This window comes from Amblyomma maculatum, chromosome 11 (genome assembly GCF_055883805.1).
Source record: "Amblyomma maculatum isolate TAMU_Amacu chromosome 11, ASM5588380v1, whole genome shotgun sequence".
In the NCBI taxonomy this organism is placed as follows: Eukaryota; Metazoa; Arthropoda; class Arachnida; order Ixodida; family Ixodidae; genus Amblyomma; species Amblyomma maculatum.
In genome coordinates this window covers 28,421,599-28,447,794 of record NC_139354.1, presented here as the reverse complement: position 1 = coordinate 28,447,794, position 26,196 = coordinate 28,421,599, and the positions used below count along the sequence as shown (strand labels likewise).

Here is a 26,196-nt window from a genome sequence, read left to right as displayed (position 1 = left end):
ACTGGACTTTGTGCCTGCCTAGTAAAGGAAGAAAAACGTTTTAGTTTTCAGTATCCTGTATTGAAGTGCCTTTCACAAAAGCTGCAAAAGAAAGGCCATCATTTACGCAAGGATCGTCGAAGGTGATATTGACAAATGCGACATGCACAGCAAGCAAGCCATTGCCAGAAATGTTTTTAAAATAAAAATAACTTTATTTGAAATGCCGCGACTTATGAGGTGGCCCATGATGGAACGAAGCCAATTTTGAAGTGTTCTATAAAATTTGTTTTGAAGTTTTGTTAACCGCCAAAAGGCTCTTGCTAAAAGACACTTGATAAGTGGCTGACGTTGATCTATGCACATAAACATTTTTACGACCACAATGAGACTCGTCGTTTTAGCGACGCTCATCGTACTGCCCGTGGATGGTGAAGTACCCTCTTTATTGAACCAGCACTTTTTTTTGTGTCAGTACTAAATTGATTAATGCAATGAATAGATTAGAATAAGTGTTTAATTTAAGTCCACTACTTAAATATAGCTCCGGCCCACTTAAATGTTGTGGCTTGTGCGCAGGACACAGCAGCTGGTTAAGTACGTAAATATACAAAATCAGTACTCTAATGTTTTCAACGAGGACGGTGGTATTCAAGCGGTAAGCTTATAACGGCTATGGTTTGACAAACGCTTTGCAAACTAACAAAGATTGAGAATGCTAATTATCAAATCAAATTGTTGTGCCTTTCCAGAAGAGGAATCAAAGCGCAAGCTTTTGCGGTTGTTCGGTTAGGCCCAAATTGATTAATACCTACTCGCCGCAATGGCGCAGAGGTTCAGTTAAGTTCAGTCGTTCAGTCGTGTCCGACTCTTCGTGACCCTATGGACCATGTCACACCACGCTTTCCGGTCTCTCACTGTCTTCCTAACATCACATAACTTCATCTGCAGTGCCTCGAGGATGCCATCTAACCATCGCGCTCGCTGCCTACCCCTTCTCCGGCGACCCTCAACCTTTCCCAACATCAAATCTTTCTCCAGCGACTCCTCTCTTCTCATCAGATGACCAAAGTAGCTGAGCTTTAACTTTAGAATTTAACCCTTCAATGAGCAGTCAGGGTTTATGGTCGACAATATCGACTGATTTGATCTGCTGGCAGTCCAAGGAACTCTTAAGGGTCTCCACCAGCACCACAATTCAAACGCGTCAATTCTTCGGCGGTCAGCATTTTTCGCAGTCCAACTCTCGCATCCATACATCACAACTGGAAAGACCATAGCACGAGTTATACGGATCTTGGTTGGCAGACTAATGTCTCTGCTCTTTTCTAGGCGGTCAAGGCTAACCATTGCTCTCTTTCCCAGAAGCAGGCGTCTCCTAATTTCATGGCTGCAGTCTCCTTCCGAGGTAATCTTGGAGCCCAAGAACAGAAAATCTGTCACAGCTTCCACTTCTTGTCCATTGATGCTCCAGGACTTGATAGGGCAAGACGCCATGATCTTTGTCTTTTTAATGTTCAGTTAAAGCCCAAACTTCTCACTCTCTTCTTGTACGCGCATCAGAAGTCTCTTGAGTTCCACTTCACTTTCTGCCATTAAAGTGGTATCATCCGCATATCTAAGGCTGTTGATACGTTTTCCAGCAATCTTCACTCCAGCTGAAGACTCGTCCAGACCGGCCGTCCTCATGATGCACTCTGCATATAGGTTAAAAAGGCAGGGCGACAGTATGCAGCCTTGCCTCACTCCTTTCTCGATCGGAAACCAATCAGTAAGACCATGCCCAGTTCTGACTGTGGCCTCTTGCCCTTCATACAGGTTCCTGAGGAGACAGATGAGGTGAATTGGAACTCCCATTTCTTGGAGAGGTTAGGACACTCAAATAGTGAACCCCAGAACGCGAGAGAAAGTTTAGGCTGCGGTTGCTTTTCGATGGAAGAGGAAGCACCGTCCGGGGGGCTTTGTGATGTCAGTGCGCGTTAAAGAATCTCAGGTGGTCTGATTTTCCTGAGTTCACAACTATGGGATCTCTCCTTAGCCGAACCGACTAAAGTGCTGGTTCCAGCTCCCAGTTGTGACCATCAGCATTTACCGTTTGAGCCCAAGTTAGGGAATTTCAGCATGTGAAAATATCTTCAGCGTAAGCTTGCACCACGTGTTTAATTTCGAAATCCTTTCTTGGCTCACGAGTGACGTGGACAGAATTCATGTGCCGAGTTTGTCCGCATGAACTGTTAATGGTGGAAAAAGCTTGCTGCCACTGGGTTGAAAACCGATGCCAGAATGAACAAATCACCTTCCCTGGCCCTGGCACGAGAACACTACACTATTATCACAGTCGGTCACGCGTCGTGCAAAACTGCAACACAATCTCGTACTGTGCACTGATTATAGCCGCCTTTCGTAAGCTCCAACTGCACAACACTCTCGCACTTTGCATAGAACAAGTTGTCTTCATGAAGTTCCATCCGCGCCCTTCCTTTCCTTCACCTGGCCAATAGGCCATACAGATAAGCCATCTGGCCGAGTGTGGCCGAGGTTCGCTAGCGTAGTGTCGGGCGAATCCACCAGGCGGCGTGACAGAGCTCACAGTACTTTCGCACAACTGCACCCAAGCAGACCTAATTGTTTCCCTGAAATTTTTCTGCAGGGCTAGAGCAGCCGAGGCTGGTTTACCCCAGGTTGCTTGAAGAGCGATCCTCCGATGGAAGAATGGTGGTGCAGGTTCATGAAGACCTCACTCTGAACCTCAGGAAGACGTCCGTGGCGGCTCCTCAGCTTCGCGTCCTCATGGCAGAAGGTGGACGTGCTGTGACGAGATTCGTGAGTAAAAAGAAAAGAATCTGAAGCCCCTATAAACTACGCTGTGAATTTTAGCAATCGCTGGTCGCTTGACAATCGCATAATTGGGATGTTACTGATTAACCTAATGGTTTAGTGCACAGTTATCACTAAAATTCGCTGCATGTTTGAGGGTCTACCGCTGACCAAACGCACCAAGGTTAAAGGGTTGCCAATAAACTGCTACTGTTCATATGGTTTAGTGGATCATTCGTGATAAGCCTACCAGTCGAATATGCGGGAGCACTTCCTCGTTCTGGCACCGCCATCTCAGGCCCTTATATTCGGTGCCGTAAGCTCGCATGTCAAGATCTGTTACCCAAAATCCTTCTTTGGGCAAAGCGGCTATTGCTAGTGCAAAATCAAGAGCAGTAAAGAAATAGCAGAGCGAAGACGGAAGAGGGTCGGTAAGCACAGGCTGTCCTGTATTGCCCCTTTCTTATTCGTCCAGCCCTCTTTGCGCTGAATTAAGAAGCCCCAGAAGAATACCTACTAAACCAAACATACCTTAGGAATAGTACATAGACAAGCAGGTACGGCTTTCAAATCGCTCTGCGGTGTGCAACTCCATATTTTCACGCAGTCGCCATAAGCACTCCGGCTGGAGGCGACGTGCGTGAAGTATGTGGGACTGACTGGAGCTGCACTTAATTATAGCACTATTAAATGTGTATTATTTATTTATATATTTATATTCACTTGCCTTATATCACGTTTTTAAATGAAGCTGAAGCAAGCAAGGAATGATGTCAGTAATAAATTCTTCTGGAGCAATTTAGATTGAATGAACAATAAAAGTATTTTCAAAAAGAATAAAACAACCCATCAATACTCGTGTAATTATAATCATGGCTATCGTAAGTGCGCAATGAGTCATCACAGGACTAATATCTGGCAGACAACGCTGCATGCCCTGTGCTGTGTCACGCATATTCTTTTGGGTAAACGCTGCAATAACGGAGAAAAATTGAGCGGAGCCATGATACAAACATTCTCACTTGTCAAGCCTGTCGTGCACAATGTCAGAATCACACTAGTTTCGCATTAAAATAAATTTTTTTGGTCATCTGTTTGAATTAGAATTCCCTTTCTTGGCTAGTGAGCCTAACATGCAGCTTCTCTACTTCATCGAGGAACAGATTTGTTTCACGTCTGCCATAAATTTCTAATAGAACAGCATGCACTGGAAGGCTGCAGGAAGAGCTAAGTCTCGTGGTTTTTAATACGTATCCAGCCATTGGCTTTACTGAATTAGAATAACAGAAAATTAAACACAACTGAAACGGCTGGAAGAATAAGCACCGTATTAACGGTGGAAGCCCACAGTCCGGTTGAATAACACTTTCACTATAAATTTGGTTTATCTGTAGCGCCATTCAGATAAAACGAATTCTGTGTTGAGAAGGTCCAATGTGACGATTCACCGTGCTCCTTATTTTGCAGGCTGTAGCGTCTATTCAGGAATATCGTCACCGGGTTCGTAACCAGGTTGACTAATCTCACTATATCACGGACTGCAGGAATTCTGAACAAAATCTTCTCTTCACAGTTAGTCAAACATTGTTGAATAATTTGACGTACATTGTACACATGGCGTTAGTAGAACATAGGTTTTCTACGAAGCTGGGTGTTAGCAAGTAATGCTTCGAAGTGTAATTTATAAGATAAAATGTTTTAGTGTAATTCAAAATCGTCATTTATGTGCACCCGCTTCAACACATCTCGACCATTATCCTAAAATATAGTCAACGATACAGTGAAGGCGCAAAGAACACCACTACCAAGTCTGCATTGCACTCTTGTGTGAAATTGAATGTATGTACTGAAGACATCTTCTAGAGGGCACTTTAGATCACTATAGTGCGATGAGGCGAAAGTTTTTATTTGAAACGCCACTGGTTCCTGCTTTACTACGTCTGCTTCTGTATGCTGTGTGGTTCGGTGTTCAAGGAAGCGCCGAATGACAGGCGTAGCACGGACGCCTGGATCGCACGCACGGCGGGGTTAGCTTCGCATATGCGTGAACCACTCGGTGAAAGCATCTGTCTTGACCGAACGTGACGTCACCAGGTGACGACGTCACATCTCGCGGTATCCTGTGGAATCTCGCGAAGAAGTGTGACACTTACTGGGCACAGACACTTGTTAACCTTTAAAGGCTTTAGCTTTAAAGAAAACTGAGTTGTCAAAAGGCGCACCGAAGTACAAACTTGCTGCATAAATAGTATGGAAAAGAAGGGTGCCCTGTAAAATTTAAATTATTAATGTTAGAAGCCGATCATGAAGTCCCGGAATAGATCAGTTTTCTTGCCAGGAAATGTTATAGACAATGGGCTCTACAAACAACACCATCGAAACAGTACGTTCTTCGATAGACTGAAGTGTTGCGTAATAATGCCACTAAGAAACAGTATCTCGTAAGCGCTTAAGTGTGCTCCCAGGTAACACGAAAGCGTTTATGGTCCTGTTAATCAGAAAACGCTGTGTAGTGCCGTGACTCGAGAATTCTCCTTGACTGAAACGATCCTAACGTTAGAGGAATCCTTGTTTCGCTTAAAGGAAGCAAATTGGTTGCTCAGGTCACCGAATCGAGCATCCCTTTAATGAATTACCAGCGGAGCCCGCCGGCTTATTGCCAGCGAGAGACGCTATTGCATACCATTTTTAAGGTAAACTTAGATGTTTCTTCATTATTTTTCTTTCCCATTTCAAAGTTTCTTTTTCTACAAAATATTCAACGGGTAAGTGAAACACACGGTATATTTTCATTCTTATGACTTAAAACGAAACTATGCCTCATTGTAGCAGATGCATAGTTGCCATTGTTTTTTGGGTCCGATGTTCGCCCTGAAAGTTATTTCCTTATTTTACAGTACAATGGCGAAAACCTCGAACGGGATCTTTATGAAGATGAAGAAAAAATTGCCAGTGTGAGAGTAACTCAAAGCAGCAGTGGTGTTCAGATGGTATGTACAACAAAGATTGCTGTTTAAGTGCGCGTCAGTATGCTTTCAGTGTGGCGGTTTCTTCAAATAGCTTCAAAACATAATATGTGAACATTCGTTATTCATCATAAACCACGCTACTGATTTCTCGTTTGAAGATTTACTTTAAAAAAGAATAGGTAGTTGGTTTGTTTATGGGATTTCATGCCCCAAAGCGACTCAGATTATGAGAGACGCCGTAATAAAGTGGTCTGGAAATTTGACCACCTGAGGTTCTTTAAAGTGCACTGACATCGCACGCAATAAGGGCGCCTAGCTTTTCGCCTCCATCGGAAAGCTACCGCCGAGGCTAGGATTCGATCCCGCATCCTTGGGGATAGGTAGTGTTAGGAGGAGGCCACAAAGAGAGTGGCCCACAAGAGAGGCCGCAGTGAAAGATTATGGAAAAACTTCAATAGCCTCTCCATCAGCATCAGAGAGCGAAGGGCGCTTTCACAAGTTTTCTTTAAAGAAGGGAGGTCTAATCCATCGGGATGCGATTACACGACTTCTTACTGTGCTCAAGTTTGCTTTATTGAGTGCGCTACCACCGGCACATCAATTGACAAAATAAGTTCTCAAATATAATTGTATTCGGATTTCGCTATATGGAGGACATCAAGTGGAATACTGTGACCGGCACGTCAAAAATTAATTTTTCAAAGCATAGCCAATACATCTTGTCTTTAATTCCTTTAACTGTTAATTCTCTAATTAATCCAGGAAGGGCTTTTGGGACCGAAGCACAGGATTCAGCCATCACCGGTCTCAGGGAGGTCGGAGCGAGGCGTTGTTGCTCACAAGATTCACGAGATCGAGCAAAAAGAAATGCTGGATAAAGCTATCCAGTACAAGGAGAAAGGTGAGAGTATTCTATAGTTGTTAAAACAGCCTTGCTTCATTAGCCTAACGTCGGTGTTCGTCTGAGCGACATTACATCTCTGTCATGATTTATTCTGTTGTTTACATTGCTGACGCCTGTTTCGCGCCCGATAATAAACCGAAATTTCATTTTTATGCACTAACAACGGGACTATTTTTCCGTGACACGATTCAAGCATTTGATGACGTAGTATAAGTCCCACTGCATGCATGTGGGTGAAGGAGCATAAACCTCTCTGTTCCCGATGAAACATGCATACATTAGAGTGTATACTTAAATGAACACTTGCGAAGGAACTCTGACTGAAGAGAAAACTGGGGTGCATGAAACGACTGCAGCTTCTGCTGGTTTTGTTTTGTTCTGAGAAATTTTTCAATATGTTTTTTCTTGCAACGTTTCTCCGTTGCTTTACAGGCCAAGAAGCTTCTAGTAGCGAAGTGGGTGTTGAATCCAGACAGTTTATAATACCGGAGCTTGTTTTGGTTGAAGCATTCGTTGTGTTGGACACCGCGCACCACTCGCACTTCAAGAGTACCGAACATGCACTATGGTACATGTGCCTCATGGTTAACTCGGTGAGTTTCTACTTACATCATGCGGCCTAAAAATAAAATAAAACGACAATATTATTATTATTAATTGCAATCAATCAGTAATCATATTCCTAACGTGAGTAGGAAAAACTATGTGGTTTAAGTACAGCAGCACAAATAATAAATAACTACAGAAAATGTGTGCATGCAGAAATAGAAGACAAAAATACCGAAGGGACACAAAAATTGAAATTTAGATTGAAAGGGGTCTCGTAGAGAATGAAATCAATGAGCAATGAGGAACATGTCTAAAAAAAAGCAGCACCCAGAAGAGAAAAATATCAAAACGCAATTTCTTATTATAATAATACAAAAATATGCACCCAGAAGAGAAAAATATCAAAACGCAATCTCTGTCTATAATAATACAAAAATATGCAAACAGAAATTCTTAATTGTGCACATCAACAAATATAAGTCCCTAAAAATATTGAAATGGTCTAACCTATTTTGGATTATCTCTCCTTTGCGACACATAGCTTGAGGGTTGAAGGTAACTTAATTTTGTGAAGTCTGTGCAATCATGAAATATATTGTGTAATAACTTAAGGCTAAGACGTTTTCTTCTATAGCTCAGCTCTTGCCATCCCAAACTTTGCTTAGCACTTGAAATGCTAAGATTACTATTATAATTACCTAAAAAAAAACGGGCAGCTCTGTTCTGTACAAGTTAAAGTTGCGTCTTACTTCTTAGCAGTCTCTACTTCTCTTCGTCTTGTTGCGTGCCAGTCGGAGTGGCACCTTGTTAGGCTACCCCAAGGACGCTAGCGCGGGAGGTCAACGCTCTGAATTCGCGGCTAGATGGCTGCCCGATGACCTCTTTTCGCGACAACTTTCAAGAGGTGGACGAAATGGGGTGAGATGCCGCTCAGTAGCAAAGAAAGCGCCAAGCCGAGAAGAATGTTTGGGTAGGTCTTGACGTGCACATGCGCCATGCCAATGGAAACGGTACACTAAAGGAAGACTCCTGTAACCGTGAGGATATGATGGGCTTTCAAAGTTACTGAAGAGACCAGTGCGCGACCAGCGCTGACTAGCATGTATGCACGGTATTCGTCACACAGCGACCTATCCACGAAGGCCAACACTCATTCGTACCGCTCAAGCCACGGTACTCGGAAATTAGTGTGATGCCCCACTCTCATGACATTTCCTTGCTGTTGTCGCGTGATGTAAGCGCACGTTAAAGAATCCAAGGTTATTTAATTAGGCACGTTCAGACCCTTCACGTTCCCACCCTTCATGGCCAGTGTGTTGTTTTGGGAATTGCTTTGTACTTAAGGGAAAAAAAATCAAAAGAGTTACAAATATTTTCAAAGCAAAGATATAGTTGCTAGACGCATTACTCATTAGCCAATGTGAATAACCTCCAGAAAAAAAACAGCCCGACAAACATCTTCGAAAACATACCTCTCTTAAAAAAAAAAAAAAAAAAAAAAATCTACAGCGAAACATGCAATGGAGACTCGCTAGGGACGTCAAACTTACCAGTAAACCACGGGATAAACGATGTAGTGCCTCCGGTAACAGCTGATTAGTTCACACAATACTTAGTTTACAATGGCGAGTGTCCTTCTTTAGGCCAAATTTGTTGTGTCAAATGCATCGATCGTGTCACGTACGCATACGCGTACGTGTCACGACCAATGCTGGCAGCTAGTGTTGAAACACCAAGCTCTGACGCAGTAAAACATTCGCACATCCCACCCTGTTATTAAGCCGCCTCTGCGCGAATGATAACAGCGAATGTGTGCACTGGGATAGCGCACCAGGTAAGGATAAGCTGTATTTTTTAAATCATGATAAAGCAAGGGGATGAGGGAAAAGAAATGAACGGACCGTTCTCGTCTAGCCCTACGAATCGAGTTATGCCCTTCATACGGGTATTTGCCGGCACTTTTTGTGCGAGTATCGGTCAACATTGCTTTCGTAGCTTAGCACGTTCAAGTGCTCCGGTGCGGCTATCCACCATCGTCTGACTAAGAAAGGGGTGCGATGACCACTAGGCGCACTGGAAGTATGCCGAAAAATTCAACGAAGGTTGTCAGTTAGCCTGTGACCATATTGTCGCTTGTACAGAAGTCATGCATATTAGCTACGAAGTGCCACTAACCTGTGTATTCCTCAATATGGTACAGCAAGCCGTTAGCGCATAAAAGAAACAATCTATATGCTTTGTATGGCTATGACGAAACCCCAAAATTGCTTTGCCGTGCAATTTGAAGAAATTAAATGTTTCTCTGATATGATGTTTCAGTAAGCACCGATATAATAAAGCGCCTTTTGTAGCAACGTCCAAAAATGTCTTTTTGACGGCAACATGAATGGCTAGGGTTAAACCTATGCCCGCAAATGTATTCTAAATATATAAAGGTGCAAAAACTCAGGACAAACACAGAGAAGACGACGGGACGAAGCGCGTGTGACGTTGACGCCTGTATATGTACAGCCTTTCTAAAATTTTTAGAGCCTGAAAGCTTGTTGTTAAAATCGTGCAAGTCTTAGCCACTGGAGAGGGTAGGATGAAAAATCTTCTTGCCTTCAGCAAGTTTGAAAACCTGAGATTGCATTATGAGCCACATGATATTTCTCAGAAGCAGACCCCTTTCGAAACTTTTGACAAAGACTATACGTTTCGTGTGTGCCATAAACTAAATGGAGGTGCTTCATCTAGTCGTCTTGTCTGTGTTCATCCTGTAATCTGGCACGTTTTATTATTAAGAATACACTGTAACGAACTAGCTCAGCAGCAAGTTCCGCCAAAGGTAGCATTGAAGACTGGAAAGAAGCCACCCTGATAACTGAAACGGAGGCTCTTTCGTGACATCTGTCAGGTAGTGTTTCACACCCGATTTTTATTCACCCAGTCACAGCTTTCTTTAGAGCCACTTTAAATAAAGCACTACTTCGCTCACGTCATAACTGTCCGTCCCTTCGTGTCAACTTTATCATGATAAAACCCCCATTTGGCGGTGTAGTGCACAGCAAAATCCGATCCGAAATTCTTATTTTAGGCAGAAATATCAAGAACTGGCAAATCTTTCACAATTTGCCATACCTCACTTCGTTTTCCTAGACTTGACGCCTGTTATAAACAGATCCAACCAAGGTTATCGTTGATTGCCTGTCCAGTTGCACTTTTGTGTCCCTGTATTCCTTAGCGAGCTACTACTGCCTTGTTAACGTTGTAGGACTTTTCATAACCAACAAGGGTTGGTAATCGCATAGCTTGATGCAGACTGTGATGAAGATAATATGCAGCGTAAATTGCCGCGCCTTTTATCGATACACTCCTCTCGTATGCTGTGCGATGTCAGTGCACGTTAAAGAACCCCAGGTGGTCGAAATTTCCGGAGTTCTCCACTACGGCGTCTCTCTTCTCCACTACGGCGTCTCTCATAGCCTGAGTCGCTTTGGGACGTTAAACCTCACAATTCAAACCAATACACTCCTCTATGTGAGATCATTTATATGAACAATGTTTAGCTGCCTCGTCAAAATTCGAACTCTTGTGCGACCGAAAATCACAGCTCTGCATAACCACAATATAATAACTTTTTTCGGCTGATGACAAACGTCCATCTTATGCGTCTATTTCCTTTTTTTTTTTTTCAGGCCAATCTACGTTTAAGGGCTACATCTTCTCCTAGGGTTCAGCTGATGCTCACAGGAATTGAAAAAAGCCGTGTAAGATATGACATATGCGGCGCATCTCATGACATATAATGGCCGTATTTTTGATGCTTGTTTTCTTTGTCATTTTAGCCTGAAGATCAAGAAAAATACATTTTCGCACCTAAAACCGGAGACATTTTTGATGAGTTGTCATTGGGATTATTCGAACGTTACGCTAACAGCAAGAAGGTAGACTACGGTAATCCGGACTTTGTTTTTTTGTTAACAGGGTACGGCTATTTCCAAGTGCATATTTCGGAGCCTAAGAGTTACCTACAGATATTTGATTGTTTAATTCTCCTTTTAATATATATAGGCTCGACGTAACGACATATCACCAGGGCAGATATTCCACTTCCGGCTTAGGTAAGATATGCTTAAATATTCAGTTGATTAAATTCCCGGCGCTGTGTTACAGATATTGTAAAAATTTATAAGCCATGCAGGATACTTAAAACAGGAGCAAAAACTGATTACATATGTGGTATTCCTACCTTGATGTCCCGAAGCGCCGAATGAGCTTTGATTTAGAGACGACGTAGTTCACTAGGGTTGGCGGCTGGGCGAGTTGATGCAGATTCATATCAAAGGCAACCGAAAGATAGAACATCGTTCGACTGGGTTTAAGATGACAATGTTGTTCAGGACAAAAATTCAGGACAAAGCTATAGCAGCTTCTTACGAAGCAACAAATAATTTCTTATTGTTGTTGACCATGCGTTCATCTGAATATTGATGCCCGAAATTTTTCGTTGAATAAGGTATGTCTGTATCATCACCTCACCAATTATTGTCTAAAATTGTTAAATGAAAAAGCTATATGCACTGCATAGAGGCCGCGCCAAAAGCTCAGAGCCACCGCCACCAATAATAATGTCGACAGCTGGAGATCACAGCACGTTTTCCATCAGTTTCTTCTTCTTCTTATTATTATTATTATTACACTTTTTTCCATAACAGGGATTGCCTACGTCTCCAGCGTCTGCAAAGAAACCTTCGTAGGACTTGGAGAAGACAGCCCAGGGCTTTTTACCGGGGCGCATACTTTCACGCATGAGTCCGCTCACATGTATGACGATGTTCCAGAGTTTATATCTTCCCAGTCGACAAATGCCTACCGAGCGATTTCTTTGTATCCTTAAAAATCAGGAGCCTTCTTAATGTTACACAAGCAGTGGCATGCGCAAGGAAATCTTGACTAATTATGCATGAGGCAAAATGTCACACCTAGGGCTGCAATTAAATTTAGCTAAATTAACAAAACTTGACTGAACGCGCGTTACAAAGCTGATTCATTAGATTGTTGCGACTGAAGAGACAATCTGACGCATTTTTTTACGCAAGCTGAAACTAATTGGTTTTAAAATTTAAGACTAACAAATGAGGTCATGGGCAGCTCTGACGTAGTCGCCACGAAAACAGGGACAGAGATACTCTAAATTATACTAATTTACACCAGTACACCGATGTAAATGATATAGTCGTGTTTTCTAAATTCTGAAATTTGATATCAGAGTAACCAATGCCCAGCTGCTAATACCTAACTTCTAATTAATGCGATTCGTCTTTTTATAAAGTCCTCCAGCACTCCAGTTGTTCCATAGAAAAAAAAAGAAATTCTTTACCTCTAAAAGGATGAACTTCTGAACAATTAGTAGTGGGTATAGCCATTGTTTGGATTGAAGAGTGTCTTACAGCGCGCGCCTTGTGTCCATGTACTTTCAGTTTAGGCGCATATCACGATGGACAGGGACCGAGCGACGCCTCTAGCAAACACCCAGGAGCAAAGAGCTGCCCCTGGGGGCTCGGAAACATCATGAGCTACATTAACAATGGTCCCAGTCATCATCAGTTCTCGAAGTGCAGCTTGGAGCAAATGCGATACGTTGTCAGGTAAAATTCAAAGGTTCCTGTTAATTGAAATTTATTTGATTGTAGCGAGCTATGGACAGCAATATGATAGCGATCAGAAAAGATACAGGATAGAACAATAGCTGCTTGAAAGAATCCTACTCGTCATCAAGCAGAAACAATGGGCATGAGCAGGGTACGTAAAAGGTACTACAGATGAGCGAGAATCCCTTAAAATACCGAAGATGATTACGAGAGAAGAAAAATGTAGCAAGGGGTAGCGCTGGAAGTTAGGTAGGCGGATGAAGTTATGTAGCTGTGGCCGTTGCCCAACAGGTGATGATAATTACATGATTTGGACAGATCATATCATTGCTTAATTTCCAAACGGTAGATTCGTAAACACATTGCCGATTGCGCACCGAATCGGGGTGTTTCGTACCCCTCGCCGCTATCTGAAGGAAACCCTGGTCGCTCAGGAGACCTACATTTTGGGTACCGCTCTCCCCTTAGGTTGTAGCGAGCGTAATGCGTTTGCGGACGCTTTTGATGGTTAAATTGCCGCTGTCGCACCGAATTCGGAAAATTTAGAGTGCTACGAAGAAGGGGTGCTGCCAAAGATTATTGCATAAATGAATAGGTGTTAGTTACGTGAAAGTATGTAATGTTTCGTAACTAATCTGCCGAGAAACTCTGTCCTCTGGAAGTAGTGATTTATACCTCCGCGAAACGAAAGCAGGAAATCCTTACGCAATTCGCTGTCCTTGCCACTAGAAATTGCGGATGCTTTATAAACACTCAGGACGACTTATTTTCAGCTATAGCTCAAACACAACCACACAGAAGGGCGGAAAATTGAGTAAAATAGGTCGCAACGTCCTCCCTACATCATCAGTAAAAATCATCGGGAGTGTTTTAAGTTTTGCCTGCATTTCTGTGTACTAAACTTTTCTTTTTTTCCTTTTTGGGCTGACGCTAGCGGGTATGAGATTCATTTCCCGATGGATGTATCTGACGAGATAAGCAGGTTTTTCGGTGGAAGCTAGGAAGGCGCAGACTTTGTATTGAAAATTTCATTTGCTAGTATAACGCACGGGCTTGCGACTGCTCCGAAAGATGCGCTTCGGGTAGCATGTCGTTTGCGGCTTTTACTGACTTACGCTTTTGTTACGGTAAATTACTGGTAATCGGTATTCCCGCTTGCTCCGGTGTCTACTTTCGCTGTTCAAGCCTAAATGCGTTCTTTATGCAGCGGTGTGAATGTGTGCATATCAACAAACACCCGCTAAATGTGTCTGCATGGCAGATTAAGGGTGGGCCGTTGCATCGTAGTGGCTAGTAATGATTGAAACTATTACCACCCACTAAGACAAACTTAAAGTTAATTGGCTTTACATTGAGTTAGTTTAAATTGAATAGACGCAATATCAAGCCGCGTTTTGCCGAACCTGCCTTATTGGCGCCACGCTGTAAAGCGAGTTATTTTACGAAGACTAACGTCATACCTTCACGGAAATGGAGCTGGAAGCAATTCCAGAACCCATGTAAATTAGGTGTCCTCAACGGCTTTGGAGTAAATGCTTTCTGTACCATCTTCGTGGACTGATTGTGTTATTATAGGAGGGGAAATTTTCGAATTTCTTTTTTGAATAGGGCTGACGTTTTTATGTGTGCATTGCAGGAGCAACTTTCGTTTTTTTTTTTTCAGAGAAAGTATTTTAGATCAATGATTTATTGTCTTTGCTTGGGGAATTATGTAATAATCATGTGTTGTACGTTGGTAGTTTACCTCGGTGTTTTTTAATGTGAACACTTCATTTGTTAGTCATTAATGAACCCATTTTAATTACCAGTAATTACGGCACTGTGTTTCTAGAAGAAATTTCTGCCGGGATTAAAATGAGTATTCTTGATTTCCTCGCATTATTGAACCAGAGAGCGAGGCATCACGTGGTCTGCATTTTTATGGAAGTTATGGAACTTCGGAACCCTGAGGTAGTCAGCGCATGATATTTTTCGCAACGTCCATTCGCGACCTTGTGTCTCTGTTCTAAGTGCAGCCAACATTCTTAGAAAGATGTTGCAGATGCGGCTCAAGCATGTCATCTGCTACCTGCCTGCTTGAGACACGTCTGCAAACGCGGCGGCGTTTCATGCGTACAAAGAGGTGTTTAAGAAACGCAAAAGCAATTTTATTTTCTGTTGCATTGCTGAAAGAAGAGGGCTAGCAGTGTTTTAAAAATTCCGCCTATGTATTAGTTCAATGGCCTTACCCATCTACCGCAGTAGAGGAGAGGGGCGTTGCGATCGCTTTGCAATCAACTCACGCCGCACTGATCGTTTTGGCCCACTTCGCACCGCGCAGTTTTCCAACTGTCTATATCTAAGACCGTTGCGTACAGCACACAGACATTTGCATAACCGATTAACCGATTAACAGCTCTGGCTTCCCTTGTTAATTATCAACATTCATTGAGTGTTAATTCGCAATAAACAGACAGCTACAAATGCTTTGCATCAGAAGAGTACGAACTTTCTTGGTTAAATCCGAACATGATAAACAGAATTCGGCTTAATATTGTCGTCAACCTATGGTTTCAACTGAAACGCCTAACCCTTAGTTATAAATCGCATGATACCAAAGAAAACTAATTGTTGTTGGTCATAGAGAAAGTTGATTTCATCAAGTTTCTTGGTCAGTCAGTCGAATTTAATAGTTTTCACCTCATTCTTTCTTCTTCTAAAGAATAAATAAAATGTGATAAATTTGTACTGAAAAAAGTTGAAAGGAAAATAATCGTGCAAAATAACTGAAAAAAAAAGAACAGTTAATATTCTTAGCTCAACTTTCCTGCCACTGGATAGCCCTGGAACTCGTTTTGTGAGAAGTCTACAAGTTCATACAAGGAGTGTAGCAATTATCTTACGCAGCTCAGAGACCTTTATGATCTACATTTTGAATCCGAAGAAAAATAATATTGTTGTAGCCAGCACACTGCGGAGCGCATGAGATCACGAGACCTTGTCGATTGAATACCAGTCCCATCGAATCCATTATGCACAAAGCAGACTGTGAACCGCCAGACCAAATTACTGTCAGGAAGAAAACTAAATATATGCGGTCTTTTGCATATTCAGTCGCGTTATTACAGTTACAGACTGCATATCTGCCAGAACGTAACTCTCAAGTGGTACCCAACATGCCTCCGTGAGGGGAAAATGGCGGCGCGGGGCAGTATAAAGCGCATGCCCATCTTTGAAGTGGAGGCGACAGCCTCAAGGCACACAGCACTGAGCATTCAGACGTTGAAACCATGTGTTCTATGTGCGAATGCTCTCAGCGAAGATTATGAAAATTACATCTAAGCGCCCGAAAAATCCATGTTCACTCTCTGCCTCGAGACGGGGTTGTACAGGTGAACCTGTGCCAAGAGTGCTTCGTGTACCGCGATGAGGAGAACCCTTTGCCACTTGCCTGTTGTGGTCAAGTGAGTTATGCAGGAAAGTAAAAATGTAGTCTTATCGCCAACTTCTTATTTTTAAGTCACAAATTATGCTTAAATGACACTGTTGGGCTAATTATATCTGCAGCCAGAAACTAGTCAATACGGAGCTAATTGGCCTAAAATATTTTTTAAAGTTCTGCAAAAAGGGTGGTTTTCAAATTAAGACACTATTCCTGACTCATTAAGATGCATTAAATTCGCGCGGATGTGTAACATTTGCGATTTATTTTCGCAGCGTTGAAGAATTCAGTCGACTAAAAAGGTTTCATTTTTTCGGTCACACTGGCATCCTGTGCTGTGCATTGAATTGTATGGGGCATTTTTGTACGTTATATGCAGTAATATGTCGCACCATGTCGTTAATATGTAGCTACAACTTTCGCCGCGTTCCTTTGTTCTGTGTCATAAGTCACTAACACCCCTTATAAGCAGCCTGATTCGAAATCTATATGATTTCAGCCTCGCAGGACCAAGTTGCTGGGATGTGCAATCACAAGGACGCTTTGTGAAGAACGTGTTTCCTGGAATGGCGGTGTCCTTTGAACAAATTTGCAGCGTTTTACCGAGCGACAAAGAAAATTCTACTTTTGATTACGCCAGCGTAAGAAAACCTAGCACTCTGCTATCCCTTTTCATCTATTCAGAAATAAAGGATTTCTACAAATTACATCATTTAAGGAAAGGAAGTGTGGCAGGTTCCAAGAACTTGTCCTTTTTCCTTGCAGGTTCTAACGGAGACGTGCAAAGTGAAGTGTCATTTCTACAAGCGTCACATTTCGAAAGTGTTCCCTGAATTGGGGGAAATTAAAATACCTTATGTATACAAAACGGACGCACTCGACTACATGCCGTGTGGGGACAAAGAGGTGGGAAAAGGCTTTCATTATACAAAATGAATGTTCATATTTTAATGCGACAGAAAAAAAAAGCGTTGCTCTCTAACAAATATGGCGTCGGTGCTGGCATCTCAAGTGAAAAATCATGAGCATGCATCTTGCAGGTGCTATTTGGCAGTTGGCACGACTGAGCAGTGATTGGACGACAGGTTGTGTGACGTCATGATACCGCGTGACATGGCCGAGTTGGTAGTAGCGTAGGGTGAGCGGGGATCCCTAACTTACGAGTGAAACACGCATGCCTCCATTGCTCAAATAAATTCGTATGTCTTGGTGAAAGCTGGAGCAGGTGGTATTTGGCAGTTGGCATGGCTGAGCAGTGATTGGACGACAGGTTGTGTGACGTCATGATGCCACGTGACAAGGCCGAGTGGGCAGTAGCGTAGGGTGAGCGGGGAGCCCTAACTCACGAGTGAAACACGCATGCCTCCATTGCTCAAAGAAATTCGTATGTGTAGGTGAAAGCTGGGGTTTACATCTATAAAGACTGATCCTTCACAACTTAAGGTAGATTACGACTGTATGCTACGAGTGTGTTAGGAATAATATAGGTACAAAATAAACGACTGGCTGGATTAGTGAAGGGAGGCTTAGAGTATGCGGTGAGGGGACCGTGTACACGAAGGAGGATCCGCGTGAAAGTCAGGGATAGGTGCCAATAAGGTAGTCGCAGCATGCCTTTAAAGGCGTAGTTTAAGTGTCCCCCATCGATATTGTTATTTGTACACAGCCTGGCTTCACATAAGTTAGATACTGACTTCGATATGCAGTAACTACAAACGTTTTGCGTGTAAAGGCTCATGCTCGCTAGCTTATGTTAAAGAGGCTCGGAATCTTTCCTCTCATGAGCTGCGTTGTACGTGTTGCGGGTTTCTGTGTTTTGAATGTTCATAAAGCAGCACAACTCTATTTTAGAAACAAACAGCAGGACGTACCAGTTCCAAGTCAATGTTCTTTCAGAAGTCAAATAATTTGAACATCTTTATAAAACACCATCACGTGCGATGAGAAATATAACTGTGGAGTCAATATAAACTGTTTAAAGCTATACCACATGAACAGGTAAATCATCTGCTTAATACCCACGTGTGGGACGTCTGGAATATGTGGGACGTCCAAAAAGTCAGCGCTGAAAACAAGGCATTATTAGGAGCTATTATTTATTTACTCTCAGGGCAGAAGCATTATAGAGAGGAGTAAGTAGAAAAATAAAGCACAGCATGAACAAAATTGTAACAGCAGGAATATAAAATATATTCAATAATTTTAAACAAGGCGGCATTAAAATGGAGGCGAGGAGATGATTCCATTCCTTGAATGTCATGGGGATGGGGATTAATGAACCGAAATGTAAGTTGGTGCGACCATTCGGCACGTAAACCTTGAACTGGGGGTCACTACGATATGAAATAAATGATATGGCTGCACAACCAGTTAATCTCTAAAATGAGGGTTCGAATGATAGATTTGTTGAAAAGACATGTACGCGAAATTCAGCGCCTTACTGAAAGATCAGGCTAGTTTAGGTTTCACTTCATTAGAATTACGCTCTTCATATAAAGAGTTGAGCAGAACATTTTATATCAAAAATATTGCATTTGATAAATTCTTATAGTTTGAGCATATGGGCATAAACAGTGGCCATGCAAAACGCAATAAATATTTGACAGGCAATTTTACGATTACTTGCCATATGTGTACACTAGCAGTATGGATTTATATTTCGGTTGTAAGGCGTTAGTTCTACTGGGTTCATTTTAACGTTTCGCGTTATTACTGGTCCTAATATCTCATGCATTCCACAGATGGTACCAAGGTATACAAGTGTGCAGCATGTTATTTCATCTCGCGCAATGAAACCAGCGTCGTTGTTGTCATCGCCGTGCGCAGGCACGAGAGCACTATATATAATCGCAGTCAATCAAACCTCGTGTAAAACTGCAACACACCCTTGCGCTGTGCAGTGAACATCGTCGTCTTCACGAAGTTCCATCTGCGCCGCTCCTATATTCAACCTAGGTACATGCGCCATAAACAAATGCCGTCTGGCTAAAGGCAGAGACCGCAGCCGTGCCAGACAGGGAACCGATGCCATCTGACAACGAGGAGCCAGACTATCCCTTTGCCGATAAGTTTACCAAGCGCGTAAGTAAGCCTAGCTCGAAGCGGCAGCACCGACTGCGGCTGCGGCTGATGGTTAAAACTCGTGAGACTATTCAGGGATAGTTTAATCTCTAAATTTTTTCATTCCATTGCTGTGAGGGGCTTTGGTGGGCAGAGTGTTGAAGTGTGGGAATGGCCATTGGGTGCTACCTACCTTGAGGATGAAGAGTGACAGATAGAGGTTGAAGGCACCGGGTACATGGACAACGGTATTTCCTTAATATTAGGGCTCCAAATACAGCAAAACAAAAATGAACTGCAGAAACAGCACATGAAACAGTTTCGATATAAACGAACTACTATTTGGGAAGGAATTCGCGTTGCACGGGAAAAATATATTTAATATGCAGGAGAGTCAGCTCAGGGCGATGTCACGTGTTTTTAGAATTAAGAACGCGGAGATAGGTTTTCCTTTTATCGACCGCCAGCGCATCCGTTTGTGTAATTTAATCGCGGCGCTTTTACCACTCGCAGGTTTGCATACAAGGCGTGTGCAGAAACAACCCCCTCGAAACGAATGTAGCGGCCCACCCTACTCGTAATGAGCCGACGCAACAAGAACTTACTACGACTACTGAAGCCACAGAAACCACAGAAGCGACAGAAACCACGAAAACAACAACAACTATCAGAACCACAAGAAAAAGGATGTTCCCGTGGCGGCACAGGATCACCAACGCCTGGCGTTCAGGCTAGCGACACAATGCCGGTGTGACTCTGGCTTTTACGGCTCTATGAACAATATGCTTATTAAAAATATCTAAAAAGCTATTTTACCTGTGTCATGTTTTGTATCACGCGGATTAACAACTAAGGTTTGCTTAATAGATAGAAATTATTATGGGGTGAGGGGTGGAAGGGGTATTGAGCTAAAATATAGCAGCAGCCGAAAAAAAAACAACACTTGTTTAGACTCTATAGAAAATGCTAGTAGTCATCATCGATACACATGTAAATGAGCTTCGAAAAATGTGTCGTGGTCTTACTATCTCGGTAGTGTCAGGATAGTTGGAAAGGCTCCAATTTTAGGTCAAACGACAGTGGAGAGAGCGGGCATCTAGACGAACCACTCGAATGAAAGTATAAGGAGAAATTTCCTGACAATCGAAGGACAATGTATCCGGTGTCTCTACATATGTTTCCTTTTAACAACAATAAACGCATAATGAAAGCCGATGTTTGCACGTAAATGCACGCATGTTTCAGAAAACTGAAAGCTTGCACCTGGTCAAGGGCCACGAGTAATCTGTCAGCGCGGGGATGGACAGTATTCCGCAGGCATCACGTGCTTAAGTTCATAGACTACGGACATCACGAACAAGTATGTAACAAGGGTGGCAACAGGAAACAAGAAAAGGGAGCAAAGCTAAGAGGCGCCCGACAGTTAGTTCAGCCAATATCGTGTAATCGACATTTAGCAGTGTGATGGTGCGCCACTCCACACGACGAGAGGAGGAAGGACATTTATTGAGCAAGCACGCATACGATCGTAACGTAAAATCAACGATTTGCCACACTCCTTCTCCTCCTTTAAATGCTTCCCCCCCTCCCCCCTTGTCGCCAAGAGTGATGCCACAAAGATGGCCAACATAAGACGCAACCAGAATAACCACCCCGAAATATCCCATGATCACGACTACCACCACCACCACCAACAATTTCGCTTGTGGCTGACTCCGTACTGGCCTGCCAGACTTTGTCGTCCCACTCTGCGTATTTTGGCACGGTTGTTTTAAACAATACTTTGACACTTATCGTACATTAAACCAGGTTAAACCCCGAGAAATCTTCGAGTGAAATCACTACTTCTCACATGATGCTGTTGGTGGCATATGCCGAGCTCGGTCGAAAACAAAAGGTAGAGCCGACTCAAACCTACGAATTTCTTTCAGGAAGAGAGTTTCAGAATTTATTTATAAATCACAATTTTATGCTGCGAGACACGCAAGACACGAGCTGGGCTAAGCATGGTTTAATTTGCAAGGGTTAACAAGTTTGCACGATGTTTGGTGGTTAGAATTTAGAGGGACCCTCAAGTTTCGCCTTAAGCATAGACACAATAGCGCCTTTCGTTTCGCATCCATTGAAACACGACACCAGCGACATTGCTTTCGGTGCTACTCTGGTTGACTGTATTGCCAACCTTCAGCTTTTTTAACGTTCCTCCTGCTACTGAAGTAGGAAGATCAAAAGGGTATCCTGAACTAGCCTATCCACATGGCCGGAAAAGCTGCAGGTAACTCTATGAGTGCAGGACGTTATCATGGCGTTGCATAAGCATGACAGTATTATGCCCTTTTCTACGAATGTCAGGTTGGCTGAGCTGTACGGAAGCAATGGAATTTAACTTCTGGGCTCAAACGACCAGCAACAATGGACACCAGCAAAATACAATGTCAGGTCAAGAAATTTATTATGATCGTTATTCAAGTGGTGCTAGAAGGTAAAAAAAAAAAACAGGACAAAGGTTATTAAAGGTCGAATCAGAACCTACTAAAACAAAGTAATCGCCAGCAAACCGGAAGACTCACTGAACATTTGCACCTACGAGACGTTTTTCGAATGCCCTGTCATCACTGCGAGAAAGGATTCGCTGAGCATTAGAGCAGATCATGAACCGATGCAGATTCATTCCTTTTAAATAAAGACCTTCCATTCGCATTCAGCATAGGTAGATTGAAGGTAAGTCAGTAATAGGCCTGAAAAGTTGTATGCCGTGATGCAAGAAGCATTCTGAAATGCTACCGCTCCATGGCTGTCAATCTTGTCACTAATGCACTTTAACAATTTTTCATGAGGGATGGAATAAAATAGATTGTTAATATCAATAGAAAACGGCTGAAAGGACGTGTCCTCGTCATATGTTTTAATTACTTCGGCCGAATGTTTTACCTGGTAAGGATCGTCATTTGTTAGAAGAACTAGATTTTTCTGCAGAAACTTCTCCAAGCACTTTTGCCAAGTGCCATCCTCTGAAACAATTACGCGTAAATACATGCCGATTTAAAGGTGTTTGCGCTCAAGAAAATATTGAGGCTCAGTTTTTCACAGTTACCTGTCGAGGATAAGAGCACTTCCAAATGTAGCTTCTTGCCCGATCGTTTCGCCTTCAGTCTAGCTTTTGGGAGGCGAAACTTTCTACATTCCCTAAATAGTGGAGAAACCGCTTCATCTGCTGCAGTTCAGCGCCGTGTTTGTCCTCTTCTCTCATCTAGTACTCGTGCCGTTGAAGTGCATCACCTGAAGCGACACATCATGTGTATAGCATAATTGTGGTAAAATGCTCAGAGCACTCCACTCGGGAAGCAAAAATGTTTTCGCATAAAAAAAGAATATGAAGTGGTACGGCATTTGCCCTCTCCCCATCACCCTGGGTTTCTTTCTCTTTGCCCTTAGATGGTGTGACTGCGTACTGTTGTGCTCTGTTCTTTCGCTTCCATGAAGATGCCAGCGGTCGTCAGCGCGCTAACATTTTTACCGTCAAGAGGCTGCCATTCCGCAGAGTACGAAATTCTAGGAATGAAGAAAGTGCTCTGACTGCCACTTCAACGCCTGTCAAGCTGCGAAAACCAGGAAAACAGATGCTGCGAAATCGTTCTTTGCAAAGATACTCGTGCCGCAATACTAGTCACAAGGCTGTATTTAATTTCGTCTTAGTTTATATCACAGTTCAACTTTCTTGGGAATTTTCTGTCGGCCGCTTCGCTACAAGAAAAAAAAAGAAATAATGAGTTTTCGAGGTAATGTTGCTATGCACGCTTAAGATTAATTTTTTGAACTACAATTAGAGCACTAGACCACTGTTCAGAGCAAAAGTGCTTTAAAGAAGAAATGAAGGAGGCAGAGCTTTTGGTGGCTTTGCGCAATAAATGCTGGCCCAACCATGCACTCCACCGTTATACGTTAATAGAAGCGTACTCCTGGCATATAGCTATATGCAAGGTCTATGCTTCTATTAGTGTATAACGGTGGAGTACATGGTTGGCCCAGCATTTATTGTTCAAAGCCACCAAAGACTCTGCCGTAGCAGCGAGACGATATATGGGAAGTGTGGTTTCGTTTAAAACGGAAAGTCATGATATTTTTCGTGGCTTAAGACAATGAAGAGAAGTCTTCTGGATCGCTTCTTAATTGCCCACGCAGATATATCTTCACGAGCGGCTCGCCAAAAGCTTGGCAATAAACCGGTTGGGATACTACTTGAATTTTGAACTGTAATACCATTTGTTTTGAAAAGGAGGAGGGAGGGACGGTATCAGCTCATAAGCATTGTGATGACGATTCGCGTGTATACTTTAATAGAACTGATTTCAACTAACATTGTGAGCCCTCCTGTGACTATTCAGGGGTGACGGACAGGGTACTTCGTAAAGGTCTGATTGCTTAGCACGATATTTCTCACGTGGTACACCATGAGAATGGCACTGGCGGTGTCTACCTCAGAGAAAACCGCGTATACGGCTACTACTGCTAACAGGCATCTAGCATCTAGCTGCCCACGTTTAATAATTTAAGCTGCGCGAAGTTGAGAACATGAGAACCGCAAATCAAATCAAATCAAATTGGTTCAAAGGAAGGAAAAGGCGCAGCTGTCACGCTTGTTTCTGTGGACGCCTGAACCGCGAAGAAGAAAGAAAGAAAGAAAGAAAGAAAGAAAGGAAGAAAGAAAGAAATAAAGAAAGAAAGAAAGAAAGAAAGAAAGAAAGGAAGAAAGAAAGAAAGAAAGAAAGGAAGAAAAAAAGAAAGAAAGAAAGAAAGGAAGAAGGAAAGAAAGAAAGAAAGAAAGAAAGAAAGAAAGAAAGAAAGAAAGAAAGGAAGAAAGAAAGAGAAGCCAATTTCGACCATCTGGTCGAAAGTTAACGTGCGCTGATCGCTCATGAAGATATAAGCAAACAAGCGTATCCTCTCAATACCCCAGGGAATTTCAGAAAGCAGGGGCATTGTAGGCGCATTGTTAGTCACAAAAGTCATTGCAATTATGAGTATAAACTAATTCACGTGAATGTCGGCATGGCATGATGTGACCTATGTAATGCAAAGGGCTCGCAGGTGGAAGTAGAAGGATTGCAATTACTGTTATGTAGAAGGATTCCAATTACTGTTATGAGAAACTTTGTGCGACATCAAAAGCACAGTTGTCTGCGGAGGAAAAGAAAGTCAAGAACACTGTAAGCTGTTTTTGTAGCTGGTGGGCGAACAGTTCGCTATAGAATAAAACTGGAGACATGTTCTCAATGTCTCAAGCAGGCCACCAGCATTTCATATGTATATGAAGGTTCCAATTTGTGAAGGTTCCAAAGTAAAGGCCTAAGATGCCCCATAATTATGATGAATGACGCATTAATTTTATTTCATCACAGAAAAAGAAGCACACTAGAAGATCTCTAGAAACGCCGTAAGGCTACCATAATAATATCAAGTTTCAATATTCCTTTCTGAATTTTGTTCGAAAATTGTATACTTGCTATCAAAGCACGCTGGGAGCAAGTAAAAATTAGGTTCCTTTTCAATCTCCTTGAGAAGAGGTTAGAATGAGACAGTGTCCTTATAACACGCTTCTAAAACCAAGCAGCGCGAGACATTGAGGGATAATTTCCCTGTCACCGCTACGCTTCAGCTGACGGGGTAATGTTTGCATTAATTTCTGTGAACATTATTGCACCTCTATTATACCTTGGCGCGTTGGTGCAGTGGTTACGGTGCGCGAATGCTATTTCAAGGATGCGGGATCGAATACCGACCACGGCGGCGGCTTTTCAATGCAGGCGAAAAGGAAGGCGCCCGTGGGCTATGCGATGTCAGTGCACGTTAAAGAACCCCAGGTGGTCGAAATTTCCGGAACCCTCTACTACGCCGTCTCCTATAGCCTGAATCGCTTTGGGACATTAAACCTTCAATCCAAATTAAATCCAAACACAACACAAGAGTTTTCCGCATTCACTGAAAAGCTACAGCTAGCTAGTCTTCCCTGACAGCTTCAAAGGTAAACAGAACCCGCGGAATTTCGCGAAGAAATGTGACACTTTTGGCGGACACACGCATGCGCAAAAAGACAGTGATGAGCCTATAAAGGCTTTTGCTTTAAAATAAATATATGCTCAATTTGTGCGACGCCTTCTACTGCAGAGCTAGCAGACACCAGGAGTGTCGCGCCGGCGTATTGCCAAACCATATCCCGTCAGAGCACTCGAGCAGACGACCTTCTCAGTGGTTTAAACGGTGATTGTTGCTGAAAGGTGTCTCTGAACGCAACCTAAAGGTAACATACACTCACTGAAAGCGGTGATTCTTGCTGAAAGATGTCTGTGAACGCAACTTAAAGGCAACATACACTCACTGAAGGCAGAAATGATTACGGTGAAGGTAGTTGCTTAGTGTAACCGTTGTCATACCGATTGTTGCTGAAAGGTGTCTGTGAACGCAACCTAAAAGTAATTTATTACGGCGAAGGTAACTCCTTAGCGTAACCGCTGTTATATCGACACCTCGTGGCTCTGTTAACGGCTAGTTTTTCTGTTATTAAGCCCCAAGAACATCCTATAATGCAACCTAAAGGGGAACTCAACCCAGGAACGTCGCTGATAACGGTTTTTGAACTTTGTGAATAACAAAATATTCAGAAAAACAAATACAATGCAGGATTCGAACAGAGTTTTCCATGGCATAAGAGCTGAGATGAGTAGTGTTAACCCAGTGCGCTATAGAAATTTTTTTTCTGACATGGTATTTATTACACGTGTTTATGTACAGAAAGAGTTATGTACACAGACTATTTACAAAGCACTCAGCCGTGGCTAAGCTGCACAACAAAAAATGCAACTAAAA

At 42.7% G+C, this 26,196-nt stretch overlaps 1 protein-coding gene across 1 annotated transcript; it reads left to right on the top strand.

The window, feature by feature from the left end:
- The first annotated feature begins 257 nt into the window (after window positions 1-257).
- LOC146173260 (venom metalloproteinase Antarease-like) lies at window positions 258-19,543 on the top strand. Its single transcript, XM_084585164.1, has 13 exons — window positions 258-410; window positions 2,630-2,802; window positions 5,694-5,786; window positions 6,528-6,666; window positions 7,102-7,262; window positions 10,896-10,967; window positions 11,046-11,185; window positions 11,272-11,321; window positions 11,916-12,024; window positions 12,681-12,848; window positions 16,772-16,913; window positions 17,038-17,178; window positions 19,487-19,543. Exons 1-13 carry the CDS (start codon window positions 338-340, stop codon window positions 19,541-19,543), a joined length of 1,518 nt encoding a protein of 505 aa, XP_084441290.1. The 5' UTR covers window positions 258-337.
- The last annotated feature ends 6,653 nt before the right edge of the window (window positions 19,544-26,196 follow it).